General features: G+C 32.2%; 3 protein-coding genes across 3 annotated transcripts; 1 reads left to right on the top strand and 2 right to left on the bottom strand.

Annotated features, from left to right (window-relative positions):
• The first annotated feature begins 8,991 nt into the window (after nucleotides 1-8,991).
• LOC25499116 (cyclin-P3-1) lies at nucleotides 8,992-11,900 on the top strand. Its single transcript, XM_013594279.3, has 3 exons — nucleotides 8,992-9,309; nucleotides 10,620-11,024; nucleotides 11,323-11,900. The coding sequence occupies exons 2-3, from the start codon at nucleotides 10,627-10,629 to the stop codon at nucleotides 11,579-11,581; spliced, it is 657 nt and encodes a 218-aa protein (XP_013449733.1). The 5' UTR covers nucleotides 8,992-9,309; nucleotides 10,620-10,626; the 3' UTR covers nucleotides 11,582-11,900.
• A 79-nt stretch (nucleotides 11,901-11,979) lies between these two features.
• Nucleotides 11,980-17,523, bottom strand: LOC25499117 (DAR GTPase 3, chloroplastic). The gene is made up of 9 exons (XM_013594280.3): nucleotides 17,196-17,523; nucleotides 16,273-16,383; nucleotides 16,070-16,186; nucleotides 15,174-15,317; nucleotides 14,996-15,082; nucleotides 14,135-14,250; nucleotides 12,781-12,962; nucleotides 12,616-12,673; nucleotides 11,980-12,453 (listed from the first exon to the last, which is right to left on the bottom strand). Exons 1-9 carry the CDS (start codon nucleotides 17,376-17,378, stop codon nucleotides 12,330-12,332), a joined length of 1,122 nt encoding a protein of 373 aa, XP_013449734.1. The 5' UTR covers nucleotides 17,379-17,523; the 3' UTR covers nucleotides 11,980-12,329.
• A 799-nt stretch (nucleotides 17,524-18,322) lies between these two features.
• On the bottom strand, nucleotides 18,323-23,564 carry LOC25499119 (ARM REPEAT PROTEIN INTERACTING WITH ABF2). Its single transcript, XM_013594282.3, has 19 exons — nucleotides 23,290-23,564; nucleotides 23,038-23,183; nucleotides 22,250-22,425; nucleotides 22,050-22,170; nucleotides 21,901-21,975; nucleotides 21,710-21,804; nucleotides 21,471-21,546; nucleotides 21,273-21,380; nucleotides 21,057-21,185; nucleotides 20,879-20,947; nucleotides 20,646-20,705; nucleotides 20,430-20,553; nucleotides 20,202-20,341; nucleotides 19,924-19,987; nucleotides 19,739-19,818; nucleotides 19,326-19,390; nucleotides 19,122-19,239; nucleotides 18,912-19,036; nucleotides 18,323-18,822 (listed from the first exon to the last, which is right to left on the bottom strand). The coding sequence occupies exons 1-19, from the start codon at nucleotides 23,504-23,506 to the stop codon at nucleotides 18,717-18,719; spliced, it is 2,094 nt and encodes a 697-aa protein (XP_013449736.1). The 5' UTR covers nucleotides 23,507-23,564; the 3' UTR covers nucleotides 18,323-18,716.
• Nucleotides 23,565-27,706: the final 4,142 nt, after the last annotated feature.

Consider the following 27,706-nt stretch of genomic DNA (forward strand, 5'->3'; position numbering starts at 1 on the left):
AAAAATAATCAAATAAAGTAACACGATATGCTTCTGATATATAAATCTAAACTATAAATTTAGAAGAAAGAAATCCTTATTCTCCATCAGGGTTTTTCATCTAAGCCGTCGTGTACTCGATAACTGCCGTGTATCTATTGTTTCCAGCACCAGTTCTAAGGTGGCGTCTTTCATTTCTCCAACTCTATTTTTTTTCTACTTTAAATATGTGTATCTTCCGTCGCAAGCATCATGATGAAATTAATAAAATTAAATATTGTTTCGTTTTGTTTGATTGATTATGCTTTTAATTTTGTATTTGTTTTCTCAACTTCTTCTTCTTTTTAATGACAAATATCAGTAATTAGTTGTTAGATTAGTTTTTCACCTATGCGCGTCCTAGTTTCAGTCCATGTCTCCAACACCTTATTCTTTAGTGCTTCCCCCTCCCTCCAAATTTTGTATTCTCAACTTTGTTCGTTATTAACTGCAGCAACAATGAAGAGGTGCAAAAGGCTCAAGAGTGATTTACCTGACTTGCCTGATTGTGTTATATCGTACATTTTTTCAAAGTTAAGTTTGAAGGATTCCGTGAAAACAAGCACATTGTCCTAACAATGGCTTCACGAATGGGGATTCAGGATGGACCTCAATTTTGGTTTCCATAACATGTTTGATTTTGATTTCCCTAACATGTCTGAGTTTGACGATAATACAATAATGCAAAAGTTACTAGAAAGCCTCCCACTCTTTGAATCTGATTTTTACACAAGATTGGATCAATTCATGCTGCATCATCAAGGTACCATGATCAGTTCAATCCGACTCAATTTTCCATTAGGTGATGAACACAAAGATGTCATTGATTGATTGATTGATTACCAAAGGAGTTGCTAAGGGTGTCAAACGTATTGAACCACTCTTCTCATATATAATTAGTGATACTTATTTTATTTTGAATCTAGAGCCATACAAATTTTCCTTTACTCTCTTATCTGACACCGATTCTCTAACGTATCTGTACCTACAAAACTGTCGCCTAGTAGCACCTATGGAATTTTCTGGATTGAAGAATTTGAGAACTCTTGTGTTGAAACTAGTTTCAGTGAAGCGAGATATGCTTCATGGTGTGCTTACCAATTGCGTCCATCTGGTAAACATCTTCCTCGACTATTGCGAGTTCAAGTCTGACTTAAAAGTAATCAGTGCAACGTTGCTTCATTTGACGATATATTGTGGGAGTAGACCACAAAGAAAGAGGAATAGTCATATTTCTAAACCTGGTGGATTTTTTTCTGAACTGAAAAATATGACAACGATTAAGTTGATTGGACTACGAGAATGTCTTCAACATGTTGTCATGCCTCTTTTTTTTTTCTGAATGTCTCAAACTTAAGAATGTCACCTTTATACATTGTTGGATCAAATCTGATTTGAATATTATCAACTCAAAGTTGCGCCATTTAAAGTTGATTAATTGTGGCTGCAAGGAACTCTATCCTGGAAACATATATATTGATGCATTGAATCTTTCATCCTTTGAATATAGAATGGGAACATTCTTTGTTAATGCTCCAAGGTTATTGAAGGTATTTTGGAAAGTGCTGAAGAGCGAGAAAAATCATTATTAGCCCTTTCGTCCAATTGCAAGATTATGTCATATTGAGACTTTAGCAATGGTCATGAGCCCTTCATAGGTGAGTTGGTCAAAATCCATTTATTAATATGTAAATGTTAGTTACACTAACTAATTAGTTGTTCATTTCATTGACAACATAAACCTTTTTTTTTTTTAAGAAATTGACGACATAAACCTTATTTATCCCTTGATATATTCATTTTTTTTTTACCAATTCTTATCATTATCAATATAATTTTCATAAAAGAAAGTAAAATGGAAATAATACTGATAATGAGAAAATATTAATATATCAAGATGGCTCATATAAAACAACTTATTAGTGTGACTAACTAGTATAACTAACATTTACATCTAATACCTTGTTTACTAGTTTATATATATTGCTTCATAGGCTAATGTTTAATTGCTTCTTATTACCAAACTCAAGTCAAGAAATAATAAACCAAAGAATAGACTCATGTTTGGTGCGCTCCATGGTGCAACCAAATGTGCACTTAAACTCCCGATCAAAGAATAGATAAATTAAAATATACTTTACTTTTGTCATTCGTCTGGATTTTTTTTTGTACAAACCTTCTGGATTTGAGTCTTTTTATTCGGTCTGATTTTATTTTGTTTTGTTTTATTTAAAAGAAATTCTAGTTTTATTAGAATACATATGATAAAAAAATTGGTAAAATAATACATATATTTTTAAAACGTTAAAATGAAATACATTGAAATAAATCAAAAAGTCATTTCAACACAAGTTACGCCAAAGAGATTACAAAGAGTTTGGACACGGATCATCTCCTGCATAAGTTTGTGCTGCCATCCCTCATGCGGTGATCCAATGGTTGAAATTATTTAACTATTTTTTCTCTCTAATCCGTGTATGCATCCAACGATTGTCACAACCGCATGACAAGATTGACCGGAGGAGATCCGAATCCAAAGAGTTTACATAGAGTCAAAACTTAATGATAACAAAAAAAAAGAGAAACAAAACTTAGGTAACAACAACATGAAAATGACTGAACCTCCAAAAAAGTAATCAAAATCAAATATAGCGTATTTTGATTTTAAAAAAGTTTGAAGCTTAACCTTCTCACATAAATGATACAGTTGTTTTTCCTTCTGTTGGAAAATTCTCTCATTTCTTTCTTTCCAAATTATCCATTGTCAAAATTCAAATAATACTCAAAATCAATTGAATATGTTAGAAACAACCACCTAACCCATCGAAATGCTTATGAAGATGCTTAAAATGATCAACAAGAAAACCATGAAACACTTTCTTCAACCCAAGCCAAGTAACCACCGACGACCATGATCTTTCTAAAAAAAAATCACAAATAAATGGTCTATATCTTTATTCATTTTTATTTTATAGTTTTTGACAAAATGTCTTCATTCATATTACACCCACGTGTATAATAAGACATACAAATACTTGTTAACAAAAAAAGTCATACAAATATATTGATAAAATAATACATGATATAATTTATTGGCTGGATTACAAATATTTATACACCCACCAAGTTATAGACAGCTCAAACAAGTCCCACCGTTCACCGACGATCTTTAGCTTTTTTATGTCGGTGACTGGGTTATGACTTAGGACTTATAATCACAAAACAATAAAAATAAATAATTTTTATCATTTTATAGAATAATTGTATACATAAATCATAAAATAAACATCACTTTTTACAGAAGAGCGAGGTCGTGGTGAATTTACATTATATTTCAAATGGATTCAAAACGAGCAAGAGTCCTGATATTTTCTCAGTTGGCTTGTCATTAACCAAATGCAGATTAAAAACAGTGCTCGTACATTTTTTTAATGTGCCAAATACACGAGGGTATATCATCCGAAACATGGGAACTATGATTAAATGGGATTGTCTGAGCTAACTCGTGAACAACCTGATTAACTTGTCTCGTATCAAACTCGACTTGAGAGTTCTAGAACCCTACAATGCTCATACATGAAACCAGGATTGCCCAATTTTGATTAATGTTGTTGCAACAACTATTGAAGCAGACATGTGAAGAATAAATAGTTCACATGTCAACAACATTTATAACCTACACAAGGGATAGAAAGAGTCCATGAAACAGATTCATCAAACCAAGTTATTCTGAACGTGAAATTCAGTTTGGACTTTGGCGTGATCACTAAAATATGCTCCAAATTTTACAGTGGAAATTATGAAGACAAACAAACTATTTGATAAAATTGTATACATAAAACCGTCCTTTGCACATCTCAGGAGTTTAATATCAAATTCTATCTTCTTGTTATTATTGTTCCTGTGTGATGGGATTCACATTGAACCTGAGTGATAGAGATAGAAAATATAAAAATTTCTGTTATTATTTTTAATTAATTAAAGATAAAAAAAATTGAACAATTAATTAAAGATAAAATTAAATTCAATGATTGAGATAATTTTCTTTTACGTCATGATTGAAATCATTGAACTATTGAAAATAGTAATTAAAAATGTTGAGTTTACCTTCTAGATTAATTAGTGTGTGTTTGGTTCTGCGATAAAAAAATTAATTTTGAATGAATTGATTCCAATCAAAAACGAGTTGAGTGAAATTATTTTTTGTTTGGATGCATTAATATGAAAGTGATATTGTTGTTTGGATAGTTTGAATCAAAATTGATTTTAAATATATAATTATCAAAATGGATTTCATTGTAATTATAAGTATTTACAAATACAATTAGATTTCATTTCAATTTTAATTTGTATCATTAAATTTAATATTTTATAATTGTAAAAAAAATTAGTTATTTATAAAATTGTTTTGACAAAATTATTCATAAATTATTTAAATCATATATTAAAGGTTGCTATGATAAAAACGTCCTTGAAAAACGTGAATTTAAATTACTAAGAAATCCATAATATAATAGGCTTTTGTCATGTACAAAGTCAAAATAAATAAGACTGGGTTTAATCGTATAAAATATATCAGCAATTTTTTTCTAATTAGCAATTTATTGTTTTAGTGAAATTTATGATCCACAGGAAAAAAAAACTATATTGTAGCTCCTTGATAATTTGTTGAGTGAAACGGTATAAGAAAAGGATAAATATGTAAAATAGAGAGCATCCGTCAATAAAATAAGAAATAAATTGTAATCAATTTCCACCGTATTTCCAAAAGCTACTAATACCAACTTCTACTCGAATTGCTTTTACATGCCAGATTCAATTTTAAAAATAGTTATCCAAACACCAATTTTTTTAGCAAACTCATTTTTAAGATTTTGAAACTCACGTTTATGACTTCCCACCACACAACCAAACAAAGACTAATTTGGTAAGCAATTTTTAAATTATTGTTGTTGGTGTCATAATCATTAAATATAGTTACGACTGATGTGGTGTGGTGGTGTCCTGTCTAATCTTTAGTTGTTTGTATTACTCACTCATATTATATGGAATATGGTGATTGGTGCCAAAATGAAATACTAGTAAATGATGGCTCAAAATGTTCTTAAATTGGTGCAACTAGTGTAAGCAAAAAAAAATTGCATTGTCTTGTACTACAATTAAGGATAAAATTATTTAGTTGTTTGTATTATCATTTACAATGGTAAAATAAATTCAACAATCTTCAACATCCATTTTTTCAATTCCCAACACTCCACATCATTTTATCTCTCTTAATTCAACATCCATTTAATTTTTACCTCTTCAATAGTTTTTTCATTCAACACTCTACCCCACCACTTTTTATTTCTTATTCTTATTCTTATTTAATTTTATATTTTTGTTTTTATAATTACATAAAATTACAATTATCGATTATAATTAAATTAAAATGAAGAAACATTTAACAATTTTTTTTTTGTAAAAACAAAATTTATTTAAATAATTTATTTTTATTTTCTTAACTTAAAATGCAATACAACAAACTAAGCACGGGTCACACAAATAGCTTAAAACGCTAATGATAAGATTAAGAGAGTGAAAAACTTGGTTTTTTTTTTCTGTGTCCAAATCAAATGATCTAAATCTCTATTTATAGAGAAAAAAAAATCACGAATTTTGGTAAAAAAACAAAAATATCTGCGATGAAATAATTGAATCCAAAATATTAAGATGATAAAAATTTAAGCAGCCAATAGAAACCAGCCACGTGTCCACCCGCGTCATAATTCAACTTGTTTAATTCATTCATCTACTCTCACCTTCACATCATTTTTTTACCATTTTCAACACTCACATGCAATGCTTTCAACATGTTGAAGCTTGGTTTCAACAAGCTATTGCACTTGGTCTTAGACCATCCTCAATGGTTAAACACATTCAACACCATTCAACATCCACTTTTTCAATTCCCAACTCAATGATGGTAAATTAAAATAATACAATTAACTATTTATTTTTTAGTGTTTTTGGAAAAACAAAATTTTGTAAAATAATTTATTATTGGGATACATTTCACTAAAAATAAGATTAAAACTTCACTTAGTTTGCTAATAGAAAGATAATAATTAGATGAAGATAGTGAAAAACTTGGTTTTTTTTCTGTGTCCAAATCAAATGAACCAAGTCTCTATTTATAGAGAAAAAAAATCATGAATTTTGGTATATATTTTTGGCTTAATTGCACTTTTCCCCCCTATAGTTTGCCAATTGTGCGATTTTGCACCCCATAGTTTTAAACGAGCGATTTTGCCCCCTATAGTTTTCCCCCTTTCTGATTTTATGGTCCCCATGACATTTAGTGCTGATGTGTCTGTTTTTTTTATCAATTAACGTGTGCCACGTGTGTAATTCCATTTTTAAAAAAAATAAAAAAATGGTATTTTTCAGATTTTCAGCACTAAATTCTATTGTTGGTCACGTGCCTCCTTCTCTCAAAATCTGAAAAATACCATTTTTTTATATTTTTAAAAATGGAATTACACACGTGGCACACGTTAATTGATAAAAAAACAGACACATCAGCACTAAATGTCATGGGGACCATAAAATCAGAAAGGGAGAAAACTATAGGGGGCAAAATCGCTCGTTTAAAACTATGGGGTGCAAAATCGCACAATTGGCAAACTATAGGGGGGAAAAGTGCAATTAAGCCTATATTTTTTTTTAAATTAATTTACAATGAAATAATTGAGGTCCAATTATTAAAATGATAAGAATCCAGACAACCAATCAAAACGCAACACGTGTCCATATCTATCCAAATTTCGTTTTCTCTCTCCTTCCTCTGCAGTCTCACGTGTGTTGTCGGCGCGTGTGCTACACGCGCCAGGTTTCAGCCAAAGAGAAAGTGACGCGTGGCAAATCTTGCAGGCTTCAATTGTGTTGAATGTATTCATCATCTCTCTCATCCATGTCACAATTCAACACACTTTCAACAAACCATTGGAGCTTAAAGACATGTTGAAACTCACTTTCAACAAACCATTGGACATGGTCTTACTCACTCATATTATACGGAATATGGTGATTGGTGCCAAAATGAAATACCAGTAAATGATGGCTCAAAATGTTCTTAAATTGGTGCAACTAGTGTAAGCAAAAAAAAAATTGCATTGTCTTGTACTACAATTAAGGATAAATTTATTTTCTGCCATTATACTCGTGTATAAAAGCTTGTTTTTGACGGTTCTCCTGAGTTTAACTCAATTGGTTGTGACAATGTATAAAATATGTGAGGTTTGGGGTTCGAACTCCGACCACTACAAAAAAAAAAAAAAAAAAAAAAACTTGTTTTTGACTATTGAATCAATAAATCATATCATATTTATTGATTTAATAATGAAAATGAATTATTTATGAAGAACTTAATTGCGTTTTCACTTTTGTTTCGAAGGAATTGTGTTTTCATTTTAGAAGCCATCGTAAAAAGGAGGAAAACAATTTATACCCAAGTCAGTTTCTTTGACCTCTTTTATCATAAACTATTTTTTTTTTACAAAAATCAATGATATTCATTCATTCAAATTGATATAGTACATCGATACAATGCAAATTCGTTAAAAACAAATAAGATGAATTTGCGAACAAACTCACATCATCCATGTTGACAACATAAAACGGAAAAGTACAAAAGTCTAGACATATGATCATATTCAAGTCTTCGGAATACACATGATCCGAATTTGCAACGTGGACGACGCTAATGTCATTGACTGGATCTGCAGCGGATCAAAGCTGATCTGACAATCTGAAACGAACAAATACGTGAACGAAACAAGAAAAACAAACAACGCCACATCAAGACGAATTAGAGGGCTGATTTAGATAAAAAAAAAAAAAAAAATTGACCCTAAATTATTTCTTTTGGTGGACAAAAGAGAAGAAACTAAAGTTTTTGTGACGGTTCAGAGAAGAGAAAGGGAAGAGAGAGGGATGTTGAAATTAAGTTTATCTTAAACTTTTTATATGTGGTTTTAATTGGAATTTGAGAATTATTAAGTTAATCGAACGGAGAGATTTAACGTTGAAAGATTGATTTTTCTATCCACTAAATTACTAAAAAAAGTAATATTATTTTTTCACAAATTTGTATTAGAATCTTCATTCCTTCACGGCGAAAAATATTCTTGTCCACTTTAAGCAAACACCTGATTGTCGAGTAGATTTCGTATTCCATTAAATTACGGGACAATAATTATCCGCATCTCAATCAAATAAATAATATCCGAAAGCAAAAAAACGAAATTCATGAACCTACAATTTTGAAGCATGGCAAACATTATACATCGCATATAAAGCTGGTTTTGTCATTTTATGTGACAGCATTAACATTGCACATATTCTTCAACGCTTGTTCAAACCTTTCACTCTAACCACAAAACCCATGGAGGCATGACCACTACTTTTTCTTTTGTGTAGGAGTTTTATTTACTTTATTTGCCTCATCTTTCTTTTAATAAAGAAATCAACCTATACCCCCCACTTAATTATATAGATCAATCCATTTGTGATAACCAATATCTATCTGCTATTTATATTTATACATTTTTCACATTTACTAGTTAGAAATTAAAGTCACAATAAAACATTTAGAGGATATATGTAGTTACCAACTTTAATTGGACAGATAGTGACCACTCTTCTCGGAAAAAAAAAAATATTTGATGGTCCGATGTTCGACGAGTGAGTATAGAGGTTATACTTAATTATTAATACTAATAATCGGTTTAAAATCTCAATTCATCCAACTAAAAAATGAGTTAAACTCCATTTTATCGTCTTTAGTGTATCCTAACGAATAATTATTTCAAACAAGAATCATGATATTTTAATTTCATTTATATATCTTTAGTAGTTAATTTATCTTGGTGGATATTTGTGGGGTCCATGGTAAGGTAATTAAAAAAAGAAAGCACGTTGATTAAGGCTTAGCACCTACTTTTGTTAGCAATGAACATGGAAGGTATAGTAGCGGTGTTATTATTTGAGATATAATTAATTAAAGAAAGAAGTAAAAAAATAATAAAGAGCAAAGCTTTATTATCTTTATGAACATGAATGTCCACTGTGTAGAAACAGAAACAAACAACATGATCCAAAAAAAGAAAACAAAGATGGCGCAAACACATACTTCATGATTTTTCTGTCTTTACAACAACAAACGCTTTTTGCGCTTCATTCATATTTTATGTAACAAAATCTGCAATCAACACTACTTCATTAGAATTATTCATTATTCCTTCATAATTTGTGAGTTTCTTTCTTTGTTTCTAAAATCACTTGCATTGGACCTTTAGTATAGATATCTTTATTTATTTTCATTTGATTGTTGAATTTAGTTGCTGTTCTCTTATTTTTAGTTCTCCTTTTTGTGTTTATTTTACTGGTAATTTCTTCTTTTTTATTTTCTGGGTGAGAGGGTTCAGGGTAGTTTCAAAGTTTTTGCAGCTGAAAAAGCTTAAAAATTCTGTCTTTTTTATGAAACTTGTGTTAATATTTGCTTTTTAACTTCTGGGGTGGTGGGGTGGAAGTGAAATTTATCTCTTTGAGATCTGGGTTGATTTGCAGAGATAATAACAATGAGCAAATTTGGTATGTAATCTTTTTGTTGGAGAGAAAATTGTTGTTAGAAATTTGGTTCAACTAGAGTGGACTTGTTGTTGATGTTAGTTTATGGTTTGGGACTAGAGACTTGAGATCTAGGCACTTTTTGGTGCCTAATTAAGGAGCTACTTAGATCTAACCAAACATAAAGTTACCTTTCATAGAAATCCTATGTTTGTGTGTAAAGGTTTTTTTTTTTTTTTTTTATATCCATGTTATAGATAAGATGTATCCACCTATCGATTGTTGTTTAACAAATGACTAATCTTTGTTGGGGAACCTATTGGGCACTCAAGGTGGGTTCTCCCCTCCCAATTGAGTTTTCTCCATTCACGAGAATCAGAGATCGAAGATCAAAGGATTTTATAAAATAATAAGGGCATCTATGCATATGGCATAGTGTATGTGTCACAATTTTTTAGGGGGGAGGAGATGGAGTGAGTTGTGAGTGAGGTGATTGGAAATGGAGAATTTCTTCCGTGGTTAAGTCGATGCTTGATAGACTGTTTTGAAAAGACTTGAGAACTAATTTTAATTTGCTTGTTTATGGTTTTTAATTTGTAAATAATTCCTTATAAACTTATAGGCGTTGGCCTTGTAGAAGTTTAATGAGAGAGTTTCTGAAAAAATTGAGACACAAAAGTAATAATAACTTAATATTAGAAGTTATTACATAAAATACTCTTAGTTATTGTGTATATTTTTTTATTTATTTTTTGTATTTCTTTCTCTATATGTGCCTGCGGAGTTTATCCAAATTGGCTCTAAGCTTCACTTATCCCTTCTCTAAATCATGACACGATGTGAAGTAACTTTTATTTCAACGGACTTAATGATATTTTGTTTGTTCTAATGACATGTTATTAGTTTAAACTTTATCATGTTGATTAGTGACTTGATCCCCCAATAGTGTTGAAAATGTGCATTTCACTTATCGATTGTACATTTCTTTGCAGCTTGGATATGGTGACTTTGGAGCTTGAAACCGATGATGTAAGCTCGGATATATACCTTTCACTCGGGCTTAAAGATTTGGATAAAGGTGTTGGAGTTCCGCGGGTTTTGTCACTTCTCTCATCCCTTCTTGAGAGATCAGTTCAGAAAAATGAAATGCTAGTAGAGACAGAGCATATAGAAGATGTTGTTACAGTGTTTCATGGTTTAAGTGCACCTACTTTGAGTCTTCGCAAGTACATTGATCGTATCTTTAAGTACTCAGGTTGCAGCCCGTCCTGTTTTGTCGTGGCACACATATATGTGGATAGATTACTTCAGAACACAGAGATCAAATTGACCTCACTTAATGTGCACCGGCTTCTGATAACCAGCATTATGCTAGCAGCAAAGTTTATGGATGACGCGTAAGTGCAAGTTTGGAATTGAATAAAATGCACATCAATATCTCAATGCTACTATTTGTTTTTCCTAATGATGGATATCTTGGTGTTTTGCCTAATATTTATATATTTGTGGGCCATATATGGTCAAAATTCTATTAGTATGACTGCTCTATCTGGTTGAAAATGACAGCCCACGGGTGATGACAACCTTAGCAATATTAAAATATGTTAAACCAAATGATCAATTTGACATTTTGATTAGCTTTCATTTTCATTATTTTTTTCTAACTGTTAACATTGCTCTCTATTTGGTTTTCAGATTCTTCAACAATGCTTACTATGCAAGAGTTGGAGGAGTAAAGACATGTGAATTGAACAGATTGGAAATGAGCTTTTTGTTTGGTATAGATTTTAGACTTCAGGTTAGTGTAGACACATTTCATAAATATTGTTGGCAATTGGAGGAGGAAGGTCTAGAAACACTTCAAATTGAAAGACCAATGCAGGCTTGTAGAATTAAAGAAAGTTGGTCAAACAAAGATGACCCTTCATGTGCTTCGACAATTGCAAGATGGTAGTGTGTAAGCACCACACAATGTATCATTTCTGTTCCACAATTAAATGAATTCAAAGAAAAAAGATTGCTACATACACGTCATTAGTAATTCAACCATATTTTTTTAAGGACACTTGTGATTTGTTCTACTTCCATTCCACTGTAACTTTTTCTGTTTCTTTCTTCCTGCTTTGCCCTTGTTTGTAATTGCAATCGTGTAATTGAGTAGAGATTGTGATGAAACTTTCATCCCTTGCGGTTTGTTTTGGTTTCCTATAGTGCATGTGGTTGTTACATAGTCTTCCTTGAAAGCAATATATCGTTTGATATTTTTCTGATTAGGAAAATGAATTGATAAACAATTTGTTACTCTTCCACGCAAAGCATAAATTCTATAACTTCTTGAGGAAAGTCACAAGGTTGTTGAGATGCATCATGCTGGTTCCATTCAATTCATCATCACACTATAATAATGTTAGTATGATAATAATGTTGGTATGATGCATACAAAATCCTATGGTACAACACTTGTATACAGACACAACGTGTTACATCAGACCAAAAAATAATTACATGGTAATAACAAGAAGCATCTATTGCTTCAAATAATTTGTTTAGTGTGCCTCAAATCTTCATAAAAAGTTCGTGACACCATTCACAGTCGTAGTATATCAGCATGCAGGATTGAGTTCTGTAGTCTGCACCTGGATTTCTCTAGCGTAATTTTCAGCTCAAGCTTCAGAGTCTTGCTTCTTGGCAAACATCTGACTTCACCTAGGAGGCCTCTCCAATGAAGTCCAACCAAACCTACCTTTTCTAAAATCTGACAAGACACGGTATGCTGCTTGATGAACATCTCCATTGAACAAATGAAGCGCAAGTTTCTCTATGAATCTACAATGAGGTAAATACATGATATCTAATTAAGAAGAAATTACTGATAGATTAAGAGACATTAGCACTCTGAACTATAAACTCTAAATGCAAGAAAAGTGTGTGTGTGTGTGTGTACATGAATAAAATAACATTAGGAAGAAAAAAAAATCACCGGCATACATTTTACCACATTCACTGTCTACACGAAACTTGTATCGTTTACAAAGGGCATCTCGACCTGCATTGAACAAAAGCTTTAAGTTTTTGAACATTGAGATCAGGTAGCTGTAATTTTTTATTAACCAAAATATGATTCCAAGGGATGCATGTCATGATAATGCATACCTACTGCTGGAAGCTTTGTAAGCATCTGAACAAGAATTGCAGCAACATCAGCCACATCATAAGACCTCTCTCCAATGTCATCACATATGGCAAGTTTTATAGCTGCTGACTGGTCACTGATTCGCATTGGAAGTATCCCAGGAGAATCCAGCAACTCAAGATCTTTCCCAAATCGAACCCACCTTTCATATTAATGAAATAATACAATAAATCATGTACTCGGTATGTTATTAGAGATCCACCATTGTTTCTTGCTTGAGCCCAGAATTCTAGCTAGAAATAAATTAACTGTGATAAACTTTTGCAGGAAACTGATTTCGACACTACTTACACATAACAGAATATATCACCGTTAAATTCTTCCTCTGTTGAGAATACATAAAACCTTAAAAACTATATTTTCAAAAGAACTTGCCACCGTTTTATTTGGATAGGGAAGCATAGGAAGAAACCGAAAAGCTAATGAACAGCTAGTATTTTTTATAATTGGTTTTTACAAATAAACCTAAGTCGATTATACATTTTTCACTCTGAGCGTAACCTAAAATAAATAAAATACTAAACATGGAAAACAACAACATTTCCTGGAATGTTAACTTGGCCAAATAAATTGATTAATTGCGACTTACGTTGGCAACAAAATCTTTTTGACACTGTTACCACTTAAAACAAAATAAACCAGCATTGGCTTTCCTCTGTTGAGATCAAGAAAAACCCCAGAAGTTGCATTTTTCGGCTTAGGGATTTTATTTTTCCGCTGAATATCAAGAGACAGGTTGCGTCCATTAGGACTTGAAGTCCGTTCAAATTTTTTGATGTTTTAGTTGTGTGTGAGGGAGGGCTGTTCATGATAACATTATGGGCATGTTTAAAACAAAAAACAGGCTAAGTGCAGCTCAACACTCAAAAGTACCAACATTAGTGTCAGGAAACAAGTAAAACAAACTACTAATAAAGTCATTAACAATTAGAAATGTTATGTTTCCGAAGATATTTAAGGAAACAAAATAAACCAGCATTGGCTTTCCTCTGTTGAGATCAAGAAAAACCCCAGAAGTTGCATTTTTCGGCTTAGGGATTTTATTTTTCCGCTGAATATCAAGAGACAGGTTGCGTCCATTAGGACTTGAAGTCCGTTCAAATTTTTTGATGTTTTAGTTGTGTGTGAGGGAGGGGTGTTCATGATAACATTATGGGCATGTTTAAAACAAAAAACAGGCTAAGTGCAGCTCAACACTCAACAGTACCAACATTAGTGTCAGGAAACAAGTAAAACAAACTACTAATAAAGTCATTAACAATTAGAAATGTTATGTTTCCGAAGATATTTAAGGAAATAAAATGAATAAATTACCTCAAGTCTCTTGTAACTCCTGGCCTTGGAGCTGCTGGGCACATTCTTCTCTTTAACAAACGGTTGATCAGAGATGATTTTCCCACATTAGGGTATCCAACTATTCCAGCTCGAACCTATTCAATAGTATCATGAAATATCATTATATAATAATGATAACAATAATATTTTGAGAAACATTTGTGTATTAAATGCAATGCTTTTTAAATAATTAAAGCAAAAGTTTTTAAGTTTCTGAAGTTCATGACAACATCTACTTCCATAGTACAAAATAATGCACATTAACAAAATAACAGTTGAATAGAATTATGAAACAAAAGACGATGTAACATGAATAATTTATTCAAAATCTAATAGTAGCCGGGATAACTCGATTATATGCATAACTTATAATTTGTACAACTAATTGATAAGCTGATAAAGCCTTTATTTTGTAAATAAGAAATGCAAGACAGGCACTAGAGAGAGATTGTAAAGAGAAATCAGCAAAATATTACTTTCGTTGCATCATGTACAGAACAGCAAGTGAAATTTATTAAAAGAAACGAGAAAATCTTAAGATTCATATAACATTCATAAAACAATGTTAAGGAGCTGCGGGAAAGTTGTAGGAATAAATTTAGCTGCAAAATCATACATTTCCTTATTCCTAGAGATGGAAAAGTAGTCCTTTTAAGTCAAAATTGAGTTGCAGAAACTAGTATATCCCTACAGAAATAAGTTATTTCTTTCTCCAATAAACAATATGTTTCCTTATTCTTAGATATAGAAAAGTAATCCTCTTAACATAAAATTAGCACAGGAAAGCGGAAAAGAAAAAGAAAGAAAAAATCACGTATGCAATTGCTAGAAGCAACCTACCGGACGAGGAAGTAGACCTTTGGCTCTCCGTTTAACATTTACATCAGCTGCTAATTCCTTTGCTAACCGGCATAGCTTCAATGTGCCCTGTACATAAAGCATAGGATCAGATATGTTGGACAAGGGATCTTGAGAACACGGAGAGGTGGAGGAGAAAAGATCTTGTTTGGATACCAACCATTCCAAGCTGCCCATTGGAGAAGACAACCTTTGTTCCATGCCTAGTAAAATACTCTGCCCAAGCATTTCGATCTGCAGTTGATATCATGTCTTCTCTATTTAAAACCAAAATTCTCTTTTTATTACCAAGCCATAGATCCATCTACAAAAGCAAAGGTAACAACTTAATGAAAAATTAAGAGGTATCGTCGTAGTACAAAAGGCCTAACTACTGTATTTGGATGCACGATATTTTATGCCCAATTAAGAAGCATTGTGTGACATTCATAAATTTTTTAAACATTGAATTGGACAAGCAGTTATTACTTATGAAACAAATAGTGTAAAATGACGTAACACCGATGGAGTGTTTGAAAGATCTTATCTAATAACTAAGCTTTTGCTAGTGTTCGAAAAAACTTACGAAAATGGCTTATAGATAGCTTATGAAGATGACTTAAGATAGCTTGTTGTAGAAACAAGTTATATACAAGCAATTATATGATAAACAATTGTTGAATAGGTGCTTAAGTTGATTACCCAAACATCCCCTGGATGATAAAATGTACCAATCAGGTAACGAAACCAAGAGCAATGATAGAGAATTAAATACCAAAAGAATTGAATCAAATACAAATTAGTTAAGACAGTGAGTACAGAGAAATGTTGTGAAATAGCAGCATTTGCGGCACTACAACGCTATAGCATAGCAGAGTTTTAGCAATCAGCTATTGTTCCACAATACGCCATTTAGCACAGAGTATTGTCAAATAGCAGCTATAGTAGGGCAGCTATAGTAGGGCTGAATTTGAACAAACCGCTATTATCAGCAATCCGCTATAATTCGCTATAGACAGCATTGGTACATAGAATAAAGGTATATACGGAAAATGAAATTTTTTGGTGTTAACTTACCTGTGGATGGCTTGTGGACAACGGAATTCGCCCGTCTCGTACCTCTATAACAACATCCATCAACTTAAGCTGTTCCTTCAGTTCCTTTTCTGCTTTTGCAATATGCCCAGGAAACCACTGTCCAATACCAAGGGGTAATCAGCACTCAAAGTTTCGCAATGAAGCAACAACCATCACACACATAAAGTCCACATACTAAATACCTGCACAGGTCGTAAAACCTTTGTCCAGTGATAAAGATCAGTGTCAAGACCAGTCCAAAGATCGGTCCCGGTCCCTCCTTCGGAACCATCAAATGTGTTGTTGCCAATTATCTACAACATTGAGTGTGTGACATTAGAGGTAGTAACATTGTTAATAATCTAAAGGTTGCGATTGATTGATAGTGAAAAAATATATATTACGGTGACAGTGGATATTAATTTTTTGAGGAGTGTTATTTGAACAACCATTTTGTAGGACAACTTGTGGGACAACCAAAATATAGTAAGAAATGTGAATCTTGGCACAAAAACCAAAGCAATAGAGAGAGAAAATGAGAATATGATGTAAGTATGAGAGAGAAAGTTGTCACAAAAATTGTCACAAAATGGATGTTCAAATATCATTTCTCTAATTAATATACATTGTCAGTTCACTAAAAAAAAATTAGAGAAATGATATTTGAACATCCATTTTGTGACAACTTTTGTGACAACTTTATCTCTCATACTCACATCATATTCTCATTTTCTCTCTCTATTGCTTTGGTTTTTGTGCCAAGACTCACATTTCTTACTATATTTTGGTTGTCCCACAAGTTGTCCTACAAAATGGTTGTTCAAATAACACTCCTCTATTAATTAATTCCAATAAACATAACTCAAATTAGGATTTAATTTATAAATACTGACAGTGTAAAACTCTTTTATACATGCATCCAACCAAAAGACTCCACGACGTTCATCGATGCAAGTGTAAAACTATTTTACACTGACAGTGCATTTTCTATTTTGTCTAAATTGTGAGTTTGGGTATATAGAATTACAAGTTCATAACTTGAATTCTGAAAACATGAATTACACAAGAATGAAGGAACACGTGAAATTCAAAACATAAGAAAAGTGAAGAATGAATTTTGGGTTACCTGAATGGTGGGATACTGAGATTGGAGGGTTGGTGTAGCAGCGAGAGGTGAAGTGGAGAACCTGCTACAGCGGGTGGGAATAAATTGTGGAGAAATTGAAATTGGTGGAGATGGAGAATTTGGAAGCCATAAGCGTGATGATGATGGTGACGATGATAGTTGAAATTGAACACTCATCACCATGTTTATTGCTGCTAGTGCTACTCTTGAGTTTCGTTTTTTGATATAAATTCAAGGGAAGATGCTCAAAATATACATTATCTTTTTATTTGAAGAAAAATATTCATTACATACAATACAAGCTGATTTTTTCTTTTTTTCCGTAAAATATTTTAGATTGAAGAAGTAAAAAATGATATGCATTGTTTAGTATTTGGGATAACGTTTATCTTGTGAGCTTTGGGTTTAACATAAATATTCGTTTTTTATTTTTTTGTATATGCTTGAAATTTATAAATAAATAAGTTATACAATAAATGTTAATAAATCTATAAAGGCATTTGTTAAATAACTAAATTGAGTAATGATATTTGTGAGATTCTTTTTCTGGTGTAAATCGGGTATCATATGCATGTGTAACTATGGAGATTAATCCATCGAGCTTTGTGGGACCCAAATTGACGATAAACTCTTCCCAAGAGTTTTAACATTGCTGCATGTCTAAGGTTTGATTTGAACCCATGACTTTGGTTAAACTAAAAGAGACGTGTCATCTCATTTTAATTTTGTTTTGTTTGTATATAGACTTTCAAACTTCAAATCTAATATTTATATGCAAACATGGATAATGGATCATAGATTTGAAGACCAAAAGCTCACAAAGAAACAGAACCATAGTTTTAAAAAGAGAACATATTTGCCTAAGTTGCTACACTTGATTCATGCTGTTTTGTCATGTTTTTTTAAGTCAGCCTCTTTTGACTGTGTAAAGATTTAAAAAGAGAACAAATTTGCCTCAAGTTGTTACACTTGATTCATGATGTTTTGTCAATGTAGATAGCTGTTTCTTAATATACAAGTAACACAGTAGCAGGCTAGCAGCTTGTTATGTAAATAAGAAACCCCAAGAGTAACAACACTTGGGTATATCACGTAATGAGAATATACAAATGTAGTGCACTTTATCATCGATTATAACCACCGATAATTTAAGACCAAACTCAGCATTCACAAGCCTAAAGAAAGACCAAACTATCTTGATACTCAGCCAAATATATAAATATGATTACTTCAATAGAATTGACATTTTTACTGTCAAAATAACATGAAGTACAGTTCTGGACCCTTGTAATTGTTCTAAAATATAATGACTTTCCCTACCAATCAACTATATATTTGAAAATCTACAAAATCACGGTGCTCCTGTGCAAATGGACAGAAGCTACACTCGTGCATTCAGCACATGACAATGCAGAAACAAACATGCTAAGGACCAAAGAATGACATGCAAATGTGCTTGTAATTAACTCAACACCTACTGCTTTGTACACTTTCATCCTTCCTCAAGGAGAGATTAGAAATCTAAGGATCCGCACGACGGCACAAGTTAGCCAAATGAGGGTGGGTAAGAAGAGTTGAGAAGAATTTGTGAATGTCTGGTACAATGCAATGAAGAAAGCGACGATACCTGCATGTTAAGATTGAGAAAACAAATATGGTCAATCCAGTTTACAGTAGAAGTACTATTCAAGTTGTAAATAGAGTAACATAACATACCATGGTTTGGTACTCAGATTATCAAATTGCTCCAGGACAAAGAGTATGCATGCATATCTTAATGATGTAGCATTAAAAGTGTCTGACATCACATACATCTGTGAAACATTTTCCACAGAAATATCCTACAAGAATAATTTAACAGTATTAAATTAAACCATTAAAAATTCAACAAAAATAAAAGCAACTGAAACTCAAGTTGTGGCCTACCTCAGAAATAGCATATTCGCAAAGACTCTTAAGACCATCAAGAAGATATTGATCTGCAGCTTTAAGGAGGTCCGGAGCAAGATCCAAATCAATATCTACTGCTCCAGTGTATATATATCTAAAATTTCAACAGAAAATCAGTTCAAATATAGAGCCCTATTATAGAAACGTCAAAATGTTATAAAAGGGAGACTGCCAAAATACCTCATCATCAACTCAAAGACATCCCATTTAATATTTGGAATCTCTATATTTTTGGCTTCCTTTTCCTGCATTATACATTGCAAGACATTACTAAGGATATTTACACTTAATTCCAAAAGATCCATTAGTCCTATTTCAATTGCAAAGTGATTGAGAGGCTTTCAAATTTTCCAAAATGCATGTGGGGCAAGAAAATTAGTAACCACTTAGCCTATTAAAGACGCCAATCAAACAGCTGCCATCACAATCAACTGTATACTTGAACATTTGCAAAAGAAAGTTACTAGTTACAGCTAATGGATGCATAAAATTTGAAAGCCAGTGCCAGGAACGTTTTAGGTGTAAGACCAGTGCCAGGATACGTAAAATTAAACGAAGACTTGAAACAAGTTGAATGATTAGTTAATACTAACCCTATAGCCCCCATCAAACATTGCACGAAATGTATCAGAAGAAGAAAGTAAACAAACTCTATGAGCATAAAAGCTTTTGCCTGAAGAAGGGAGAACAAACTGAATTAGTACATAAATAAGAATCAATATGCATACAACCAAAAATTGACAGAAAACGATAACAAAAACTGTGGCAGCTTATTTACCTTCAACTATGAATGTGACATCAGAAAGTTTAGGATTGTTTACGTATTGCTCACCCAAGTAAACCTGCATACAACACAAAACAAAGATCTCATTTTCCATTTTCATCCCCGTAATATATAGAAAATAGAATATGAACAACTCAGTTTCAAAGACAAGAAGTTCAAACTTCAATTGAATTGTGCAATTATGATAACTTGGAACAAATGCTTCAACAAGTGAAGAACAAAAAACCAAACTAGATATGATGAGCCCATTTGATAAATAAAATGCAAAATACCTGGGGAGTTGGTGATGTAGGAGCAGGATCAACAATAGAGGAACACATGTCTTTCATAGCCATTGTGTGAAGCGCTGCTGAAGCATCACCTTTCTGCTTTGGGTTTGTAGATTGGAGAAGATTCAACAGCAGTTCTAATCCTGAAAATTTAGCAGCATAGTGATTAAAAATACTTTCTATGCACTGCCAGAGAGGGGGACAAAAAAAATAAATTTTAAAGTTTGTTACCATTATTGTCAATAAATATAGTTTTCCGATCATCAGGGGAACATAAATGTGCAAGAGCAAGAGCTACACGTATTTGAAGATCCTTTTCCCCAGTGCGCATAAGATATAACATGTGTTTCAGTACCTGCAAAAGAGGAATTGATAGAATAATCAAAACCAATAATGTAAGCAACAGTACAAGGATTGAGTAGGCTGATAATTTGGGAGAAAACTTACTCGCCCTTGCATCTTCTCTTCCAATCTTTTTAACGTCTTTGTTACACACTCTTGAGTAGGCTGCAAGTCAAACAACAATGATAATGAAACTAAATTGATTATAAATTAGTGAGAAGAAGAGGTTCTATTACCTTGATAAACAAACAACTAAATTATCATTCCAAAGAAGAAATGACAGAAAATTAAATGTGAACATATTGTAGTACTGTGCTGCAAAGAGCAAATGAACGTACTTGAGCGTTGAAATGTCCATCATGCAGTTTTTGAAAACCACCAGCCTTAATTATAACCGCAACATTGTCCTGTCATACAAAGCAGTTATGTCAGAGGCAGCATATCACCAGGCATCAATGATTAATAAAGGGCCACATACTATGCTGAACGAGTAAAAAACAAGGAAACTAACTTCACCTCATTATCAGCCAGACCATAGAGAGCAAAAGCTGCGTTGTGTTGAACGGAACCATTCTTTGTGTCAAGAAGATCAAGCAGAGGCTCTATACCTCCATTATAAGCAATACCAGCTTGATTGTGTGAGTCCTAACATGAATTATATAAACATTTAGGATTGATTTCGATAAATTAATTCCCATATACAGATAAATACTGGTTGCAAATGATAATCACCTGTGCCAACCTCCCAAGTGCAAAAGTTGACATTTCCCTAAGCTGTAAATCTGAAGACTTAAGCATCTCAATTAAGGGGTTTATAGCCCCTCTTTGGGCAATGTGAATCTGCATGAACCATGTATGAGGATCAATAAGAGAATTCCACACATGACAAGCAAATCGCATTGTAAATTTGCAAAACACAATCTAACCAACCTTGCAATCTGAATCCGTTGTAGCAAATTGACCAATTAAAAGAGCTGCTTCTCTTCGGCTCTCCAAACAGCAGGAGCTATCATTGATATCAAAGATTTGTTGAGATACAAGCATATTAAATGATTAATATATTAGTAATAGCTTACTAGCACAAAGCAGCTATAATGTTTGCTAAATAAATCACATTTCCTAGTCCTATGGATTGCTTTAAAAGAAAGAAAGAAAAATATGTATGTCACCTTAGTAAGCAAATAACTGGCTGTAATGCCCCAGCCAGAAGAACTTCTCTCTTAATTTCTGGCGAAGAATGGACCAGATTTCCAATCACGCCAACCTACAAAAAAAAGGCTCATTCAGCTTCTTGTAGCTTGGAACTCTCTATAAAGCAAAATTTAATATAAGGGGTTATATGAATTCAGTTGTGTCTAACCGCTTCATAATGTATTGAGGCATCTGCTGATCCAAGCATTAGTACAAGAGTTGGCAACGCATTGCATTCAATAATCTGCAATTTTCATTCTTGTAAGCAACTATACCAAAAGAATCCACCGTAGTAAGTTCCTGTGAAAAATCAAGTACCTGATTTTTGTTCTCAGCATTTTGAAATGCGAGAGTCCGCAAGGCACCTGCAGCTGCTCTCTGTACCTTTGTATCATTGAATTCAAGCAATTCAACAAGAGGAGGGATACCACCGTCCAACCTGAACATAGCATCTATTTTAGAATAGGGAATATATTATACATAGCATACATATCTAAGGTGTTGGAATTTGGAAAAACCTGACAAGGGTCTTAATGTTGGTATTTTCATGGGCAAGGCTGGTTATTGCATCGGCTGCTCTCCTAAGAAGACCAGAAAAAAGTGCTTGAGAAATTACAGGGCTTTTGGGTCTCTTTAACAACTCTACGAGATAGGACAAGGCTCCAGCATCAACGATGAGTCGTTGATACTCTGGCTGTTTGAACATAAAGATCAGCATAAATAAAACCCAAGTTAATATACTTCATGATGTACAAATTTGAATTAATCATTAAAAAAAGAGAAAAATGGATACTCAAAAACATAATCATCTTCTTCAAAACATTCAAAAGGTCTTATATTGAAACGGAATGCACAATCCATGGTGAATCAATTGTGTAATTGCATATATACATATAACGATAACTGCTCCATAGTAACATAATTATTAATCGCTTAATTTTTGTAACAATTGAAAACTAAGTTGGGATTAATCAGTGGGTCATTCCAGAAAATTATTGTCGCTAATCCTAGTTTAAACATTTGAAATGGATCATTCATCAAACAATTAAAATTATTACAAAAAAAAAAATATAACTGAAGATTCAATGAGTCATTACAGAAAATTATCATCGCTAAATATGTAAATCATTTCTCAGTCCTAATCTTTAAACATCACCTACTCACTCCACATACACTTTTTCAGAAATGAGACTAGTAGGAACAAAAGTTGATTAACTCAATGAATCAAAATTAAGACAAAACTTGACCTAATCAATAAAAAATTCATGACATAATTGATATTATTCAAAAAGAATAACGTAATTACTTTGACAGCGAGGAGACCAAGGATGAACGCACAATCCTTCTCCATATCATACTTATAAGAATCAGCATCACAATCTCCGGCCGTCTCCAGAATCTCCACCAGAACAGGAACAGCACCGCAATTGACTATAACATCAACAATATCCTCTACAAAAAAAAAAAAAAAAAAAAAAAAAAGATAGATAGATCAAAACAAATTAAAATTAAAAAATAAAATTGAACAACACGGAATGAAGAAAACGGAAAACAGTACCGTCTTTGGCGAATTCGGAAAGGACAAAGAGAGCACAATTAGCAGAAGAACGATCTGAACAAGAAGATGAAAAAGAGGATTTGAGAAGATGAATACGATTGGAAATATCAGTGGGAAGATCTAAACGACGAGGTTTGGTTGTTACTTCTTCTACTTCATCTTCTTCAGTCCAATCGAGTTTTCTCTTCAAACTTTGGGTGTTGTTACGAAGATCCATCAGGTTGGATAAGAGTCTGGTGGTGGTGGCAATGGTGGGGGTGAAGTTGGAGATTCGAATGCCAAATACTGTTCTTTGTATAAAGGGCAGTTTCAATTTCAAAAAAGCGCCAAATTTGAAAACATTTCATTTCCCCCCGCGTTTTCCTTTTCCTTTCTCTTTCCCGCTCCATTTTTTATTTTCCTTTTCCCATTTCATTAGCCACAATTTACACCTTTATTAATTACTTTTTTCATTAACCATAAAAATACAAGATGTTACCCATTTGTGATTTATTTTATGTATCTTCAACAAATGATAGAAATGCGTAAATTCAAAAGTGATTAACACCATAGAAATAACAATGACATACATTTATATTGCTAATGAAGTAATGAAATTGATTAATGGTACAACTTTGTTTATATGTCACCAAAGTCCTCTTCAATAATGAAAAAAACATTCTCTAAAAAAATACTACTTCCGTCCCTAATTATAAGATCATTTTGAGAATTTTTTGTCCCTTTTTATAAGACCCATTTTCTATTTCCAACTACATTAATTATTTCTTTACATACATGTCCCTATTTATTATACATTTTTTTCTTCAATCAGCAATAAATAGAATGTTGAAAACATAAGTCAACCCTCTTTCTTAAAGGATAAAATTGTAAAAATAATAGTAATTACAAACATATTTAATACAAATATTCACTATCTTAATTACCGTTATTTTTTCAAAAGAGCCTTATAATTAAGGACGGGGTAGTATTAAAAAAATATTGTTCACCGTAAACAATGCATATGTCATATGTTAATCTCAACTCTAAATATTATTTCTCTTAAAAATAATGGTGTATGTTCTTCCACAATTTTGACATTACACTGCGGTATCAAGGTATGTCGACCATTTTATGTGAGTTTTATTTCCAAAATATTAATTGGCAATAATGTAAACCAATAAGAGAATTTGTGTTAGAAAAAATATTCAAAAGAGAGTATTGTAAACACTACTCTTTTTTTATTGGTAGAGGCAACAACAAACATTTCTTTTATGCAATAAACATTTATATACCACGGAGTTTTTGTATTTTCATATAAGGGGTAAATATGTTTTTTATCTTTGTAAATATATAATTTTTTGTTTTACTCCCTTCAAGATTTTCCTTTGACTTTTAATCCTTATAAAATTTTGGGTTAATAGTGTTTTACCTCCTATAGTATAAGTCATTTCCGGGTTACCCCCCTGTAATTTGAACAGATTTTCGAATTATCCTTTGCCATATCATCGATTTTGTAAAGTCAAAATTCATGAAGATCCAAAACCAAATATCTTCAAACTACAAGGATGAAATCTAAATAAAAAAAAAAAATACAGTAGGATAAACTGAAAATGGTGTATATTACAGAGAGGTAAATCCCTATTAACCTTAAAATTTTCAATCATCACTTTTGTTTCTTATTTTTTAAGTCAACTCATGTTAGCCTTTGTATTTTTTAATAAAATTGTGCATCAATTTGTAGAATATAATAAAAATATCTCCCAAAAAATAGATTTTTTTTAACAAAACACGAATTAAATATCAATTTTTAACCACCAAAAATATAAAAATCATGTTTGTTAAAAAATTATAAAAAAAAAATATGGGAAAGATTATTATAATATTATAGATTTTTTTGTAAAATTTTATTCAAAAATATGTATTCTACATGAGTTTACTTAAAAGGAGAGATTAAAAGTGAACATGAAAAATTTTTGGAGACTAAAAATCAAAGGAAATTTTTAAGAGAGACTAAAATAAAAAAATTGGTATATTTATAGGAATCAAAAACATATTTAACCCTTTAGATAATCCTTGTAGTAATGCAGTGGCGGAGCCACACACAGGTTGTGTGGGCTCATGCCTGCACAAATATATCTTTGACATCCCCATATACTTGTCCATTTTATGAATATGAAATTTGCACACAATTTATTCCATTTTATTTTGATTTTTCCCACCACACAAACATAACATGTTATACTCTCATATATTTAATTTTTTAAAATTAAAATAAGCAATTTTTATCACACCCCATCTCATTATCTATCAGAGAGTCTCGCATCGGTTGAGAGATGACATATATAAGTGCTTATAAGTCGGGGCAATATTCATCTCACATGCCGTTTTTGTGAAATTTTATTTCTAAACCCACCTAAATCATCTCTTTCTCACTTGTTTCATGGAACCGAAAAATCAACCACACCAACTCTCCCTCCCGAAAATTCCGTGTAACGATGCCCCACTATTCATAATTCCTGGCTCCGCTACTGTAGTAATGGATATATAAATTGTGTAATCATAAGCATTACAAACAATTAAATTTGATAAAAAAAACATTTGAATCTGGTATTTACACAGAATAAATATCTATTTCAATTAGTTTGGAATATTTTATTAAAAAATATAGTTTGGAATATAAACAATGATGACGGTGATAAATATGTAATAATAATATTATTATTAATTATAATAACAATAATCATCTATGTGATTTTTTATACTACCTCTGTCCTAATTATAAGACCCTTTTAATAAAATAATTTGTCCCCTTTTATAAGACTCATTTGATGTTTTCAAGTACATTAATTATTTCTTTACCAACATACCCTTATTTATTTTGCATTTTTTCTTCAATCAACAATAAATATTATATTGAAAACATAAATTTACTCTTTCTCTTAAGGATAAAATTGTAAAAACAATAGTAATTATATATAAATTTAATACTACAACCAACTTTCTTAATCTCCGCCAAGGTTTTGCAACTCGAGAGTTTACCTCAACTCGTTTTACCTAGGTAAACTCGACTCGTAAACTTGAATCGTAAACTCGTACGAATTTACCTAAAATTGAAATTTTATACAATTTATTATATGCATGACATATGTAAGCTAATATAATACTGTAAAAGATCAATAGTTAAAAATATAGACTTAATTATAAATGCAAAGTATACCAAACTACCATAAAAAAATGGTATGCTTAACTTAGTATCAAAATAGAAAAATTAACACACAAAAGCATAGATTTCATAAGTCTTTAAAGTCTGGCCCATCCCAAAAAGAAAGTTTCACAAGTTTCTAAACTTGAGAATAAAACTATCCAAAAAACAAATTAGGTAATTTATTCATCTCCATCTGCATCAAATTCTTGAAGAAAAAAAAATGGGCCAAAAACAATGGGCCATTTTTGAAGAAAAAAAAAATACAGGAGTAAACTCACAAAAACGGTAAACTCGCCCAATTTCACACGAGTTTACTGAGTGTTAACTCGGTCAAACTGTTCGATTTTACCATAAATCGAGTTTACCTCTGAGTTAAAACGCTTTTAGCACCTAAACACGTAAACTCGCCGAGTTGACACGCGATTTGTGGAACATTGATCTCCGCAATTTTGACAAAAAACTCCTATATTTAGGGACAGAGGTAGTATAATTTTCTGATCATTTTTCCTACAACACAACTCTACATCGCACGAGAGTAACCTAGCTCACTATAGATTTTTTTTATAAGTGAGAAGAAAGGAAATACATTAAGAGGAGACTCAGACATCTAACAAGATTGGCACCTCCAAAAACACTATCATATACAACACCAAAACCATCAAAGATAGAAAAACAAACAGGGGGAAAAAAACAGAGAAAAAAGAAGTGGCCCTAAAGGAAAATATGCTCCTCAGTCGCCCTTGGAACGGGTGTTGTGTGTAGTGACTTTGGTGAGTTGTTTCTTCTGCTTCTTCAACAAATGAGGAGTAAAATGTTCGTTTGAAGCGTCATTTTTCGTAGCCCTTATTTGACGAAGCAATTCCAAGACATTCTGAAGCACCGGGTAGCGGTGCTGCCGTGCTGGGGAAGGGGGTTCTCAGTATGGGAAGTATCAGTATGAGCTAGTTCCTCTTGTATAATATTGTTTTGGAATACATTATGCTCAAAATTCGGCTGGGATATAACTGGTATCAAAAGAGGTTCCTCTTCAACAGGAACTTGTTTATTCTCTTGTTCCACATGTGCATGTTCATATATGTCACCATAACCTGATCATTCACTGTGGCTTGAATCTGCGCCACTAAATCATGTGTGTTGTCAACATGAGTTGCTACTGATTCAATTTGCTTTTATGTGCCTACTTCAACCTCCTTCTCATGAGGTATATATTGTTGTGTTACTTTTTTTGTGTCA

This window comes from Medicago truncatula, chromosome 7, assembly GCF_003473485.1.
Source record: "Medicago truncatula cultivar Jemalong A17 chromosome 7, MtrunA17r5.0-ANR, whole genome shotgun sequence".
NCBI classification, from domain to species: domain Eukaryota; kingdom Viridiplantae; phylum Streptophyta; class Magnoliopsida; order Fabales; family Fabaceae; genus Medicago; species Medicago truncatula.

Bases quoted from the DNA above. Each gene is read 5' to 3' on its own strand.
- LOC25499116 (XM_013594279.3), top strand. From the start codon at position 10,627: ATGGTGACTTTGGAGCTTGAAACCGATGATGTAAGCTCGGATATATAC. The intron at 11,025-11,322 runs GTAAGTGCAAGT...TTTGGTTTTCAG, and splicing joins GCAAAGTTTATGGATGACGC to ATTCTTCAACAATGCTTACT.
- LOC25499119 (XM_013594282.3), bottom strand. From the start codon at position 23,506: ATGGATCTTCGTAACAACACCCAAAGTTTGAAGAGAAAACTCGATTGG. The intron at 21,547-21,709 runs GTGACATACATA...TATCAATGATAG, and splicing joins CCAGTTATTTGCTTACTAAG to CTCCTGCTGTTTGGAGAGCC. The intron at 19,037-19,121 runs GTAGGCCACAAC...TTATTCTTGTAG, and splicing joins GCGAATATGCTATTTCTGAG to GATATTTCTGTGGAAAATGT.
- LOC25499117 (XM_013594280.3), bottom strand. From the start codon at position 17,378: ATGGTGATGAGTGTTCAATTTCAACTATCATCGTCACCATCATCATCA. The intron at 16,384-17,195 runs GTAACCCAAAAT...TCAATGTTGTAG, and splicing joins CTCAGTATCCCACCATTCAG to ATAATTGGCAACAACACATT. The intron at 12,454-12,615 runs GTATGCCGGTGA...ACCTCATTGTAG, and splicing joins GACAGTGAATGTGGTAAAAT to ATTCATAGAGAAACTTGCGC.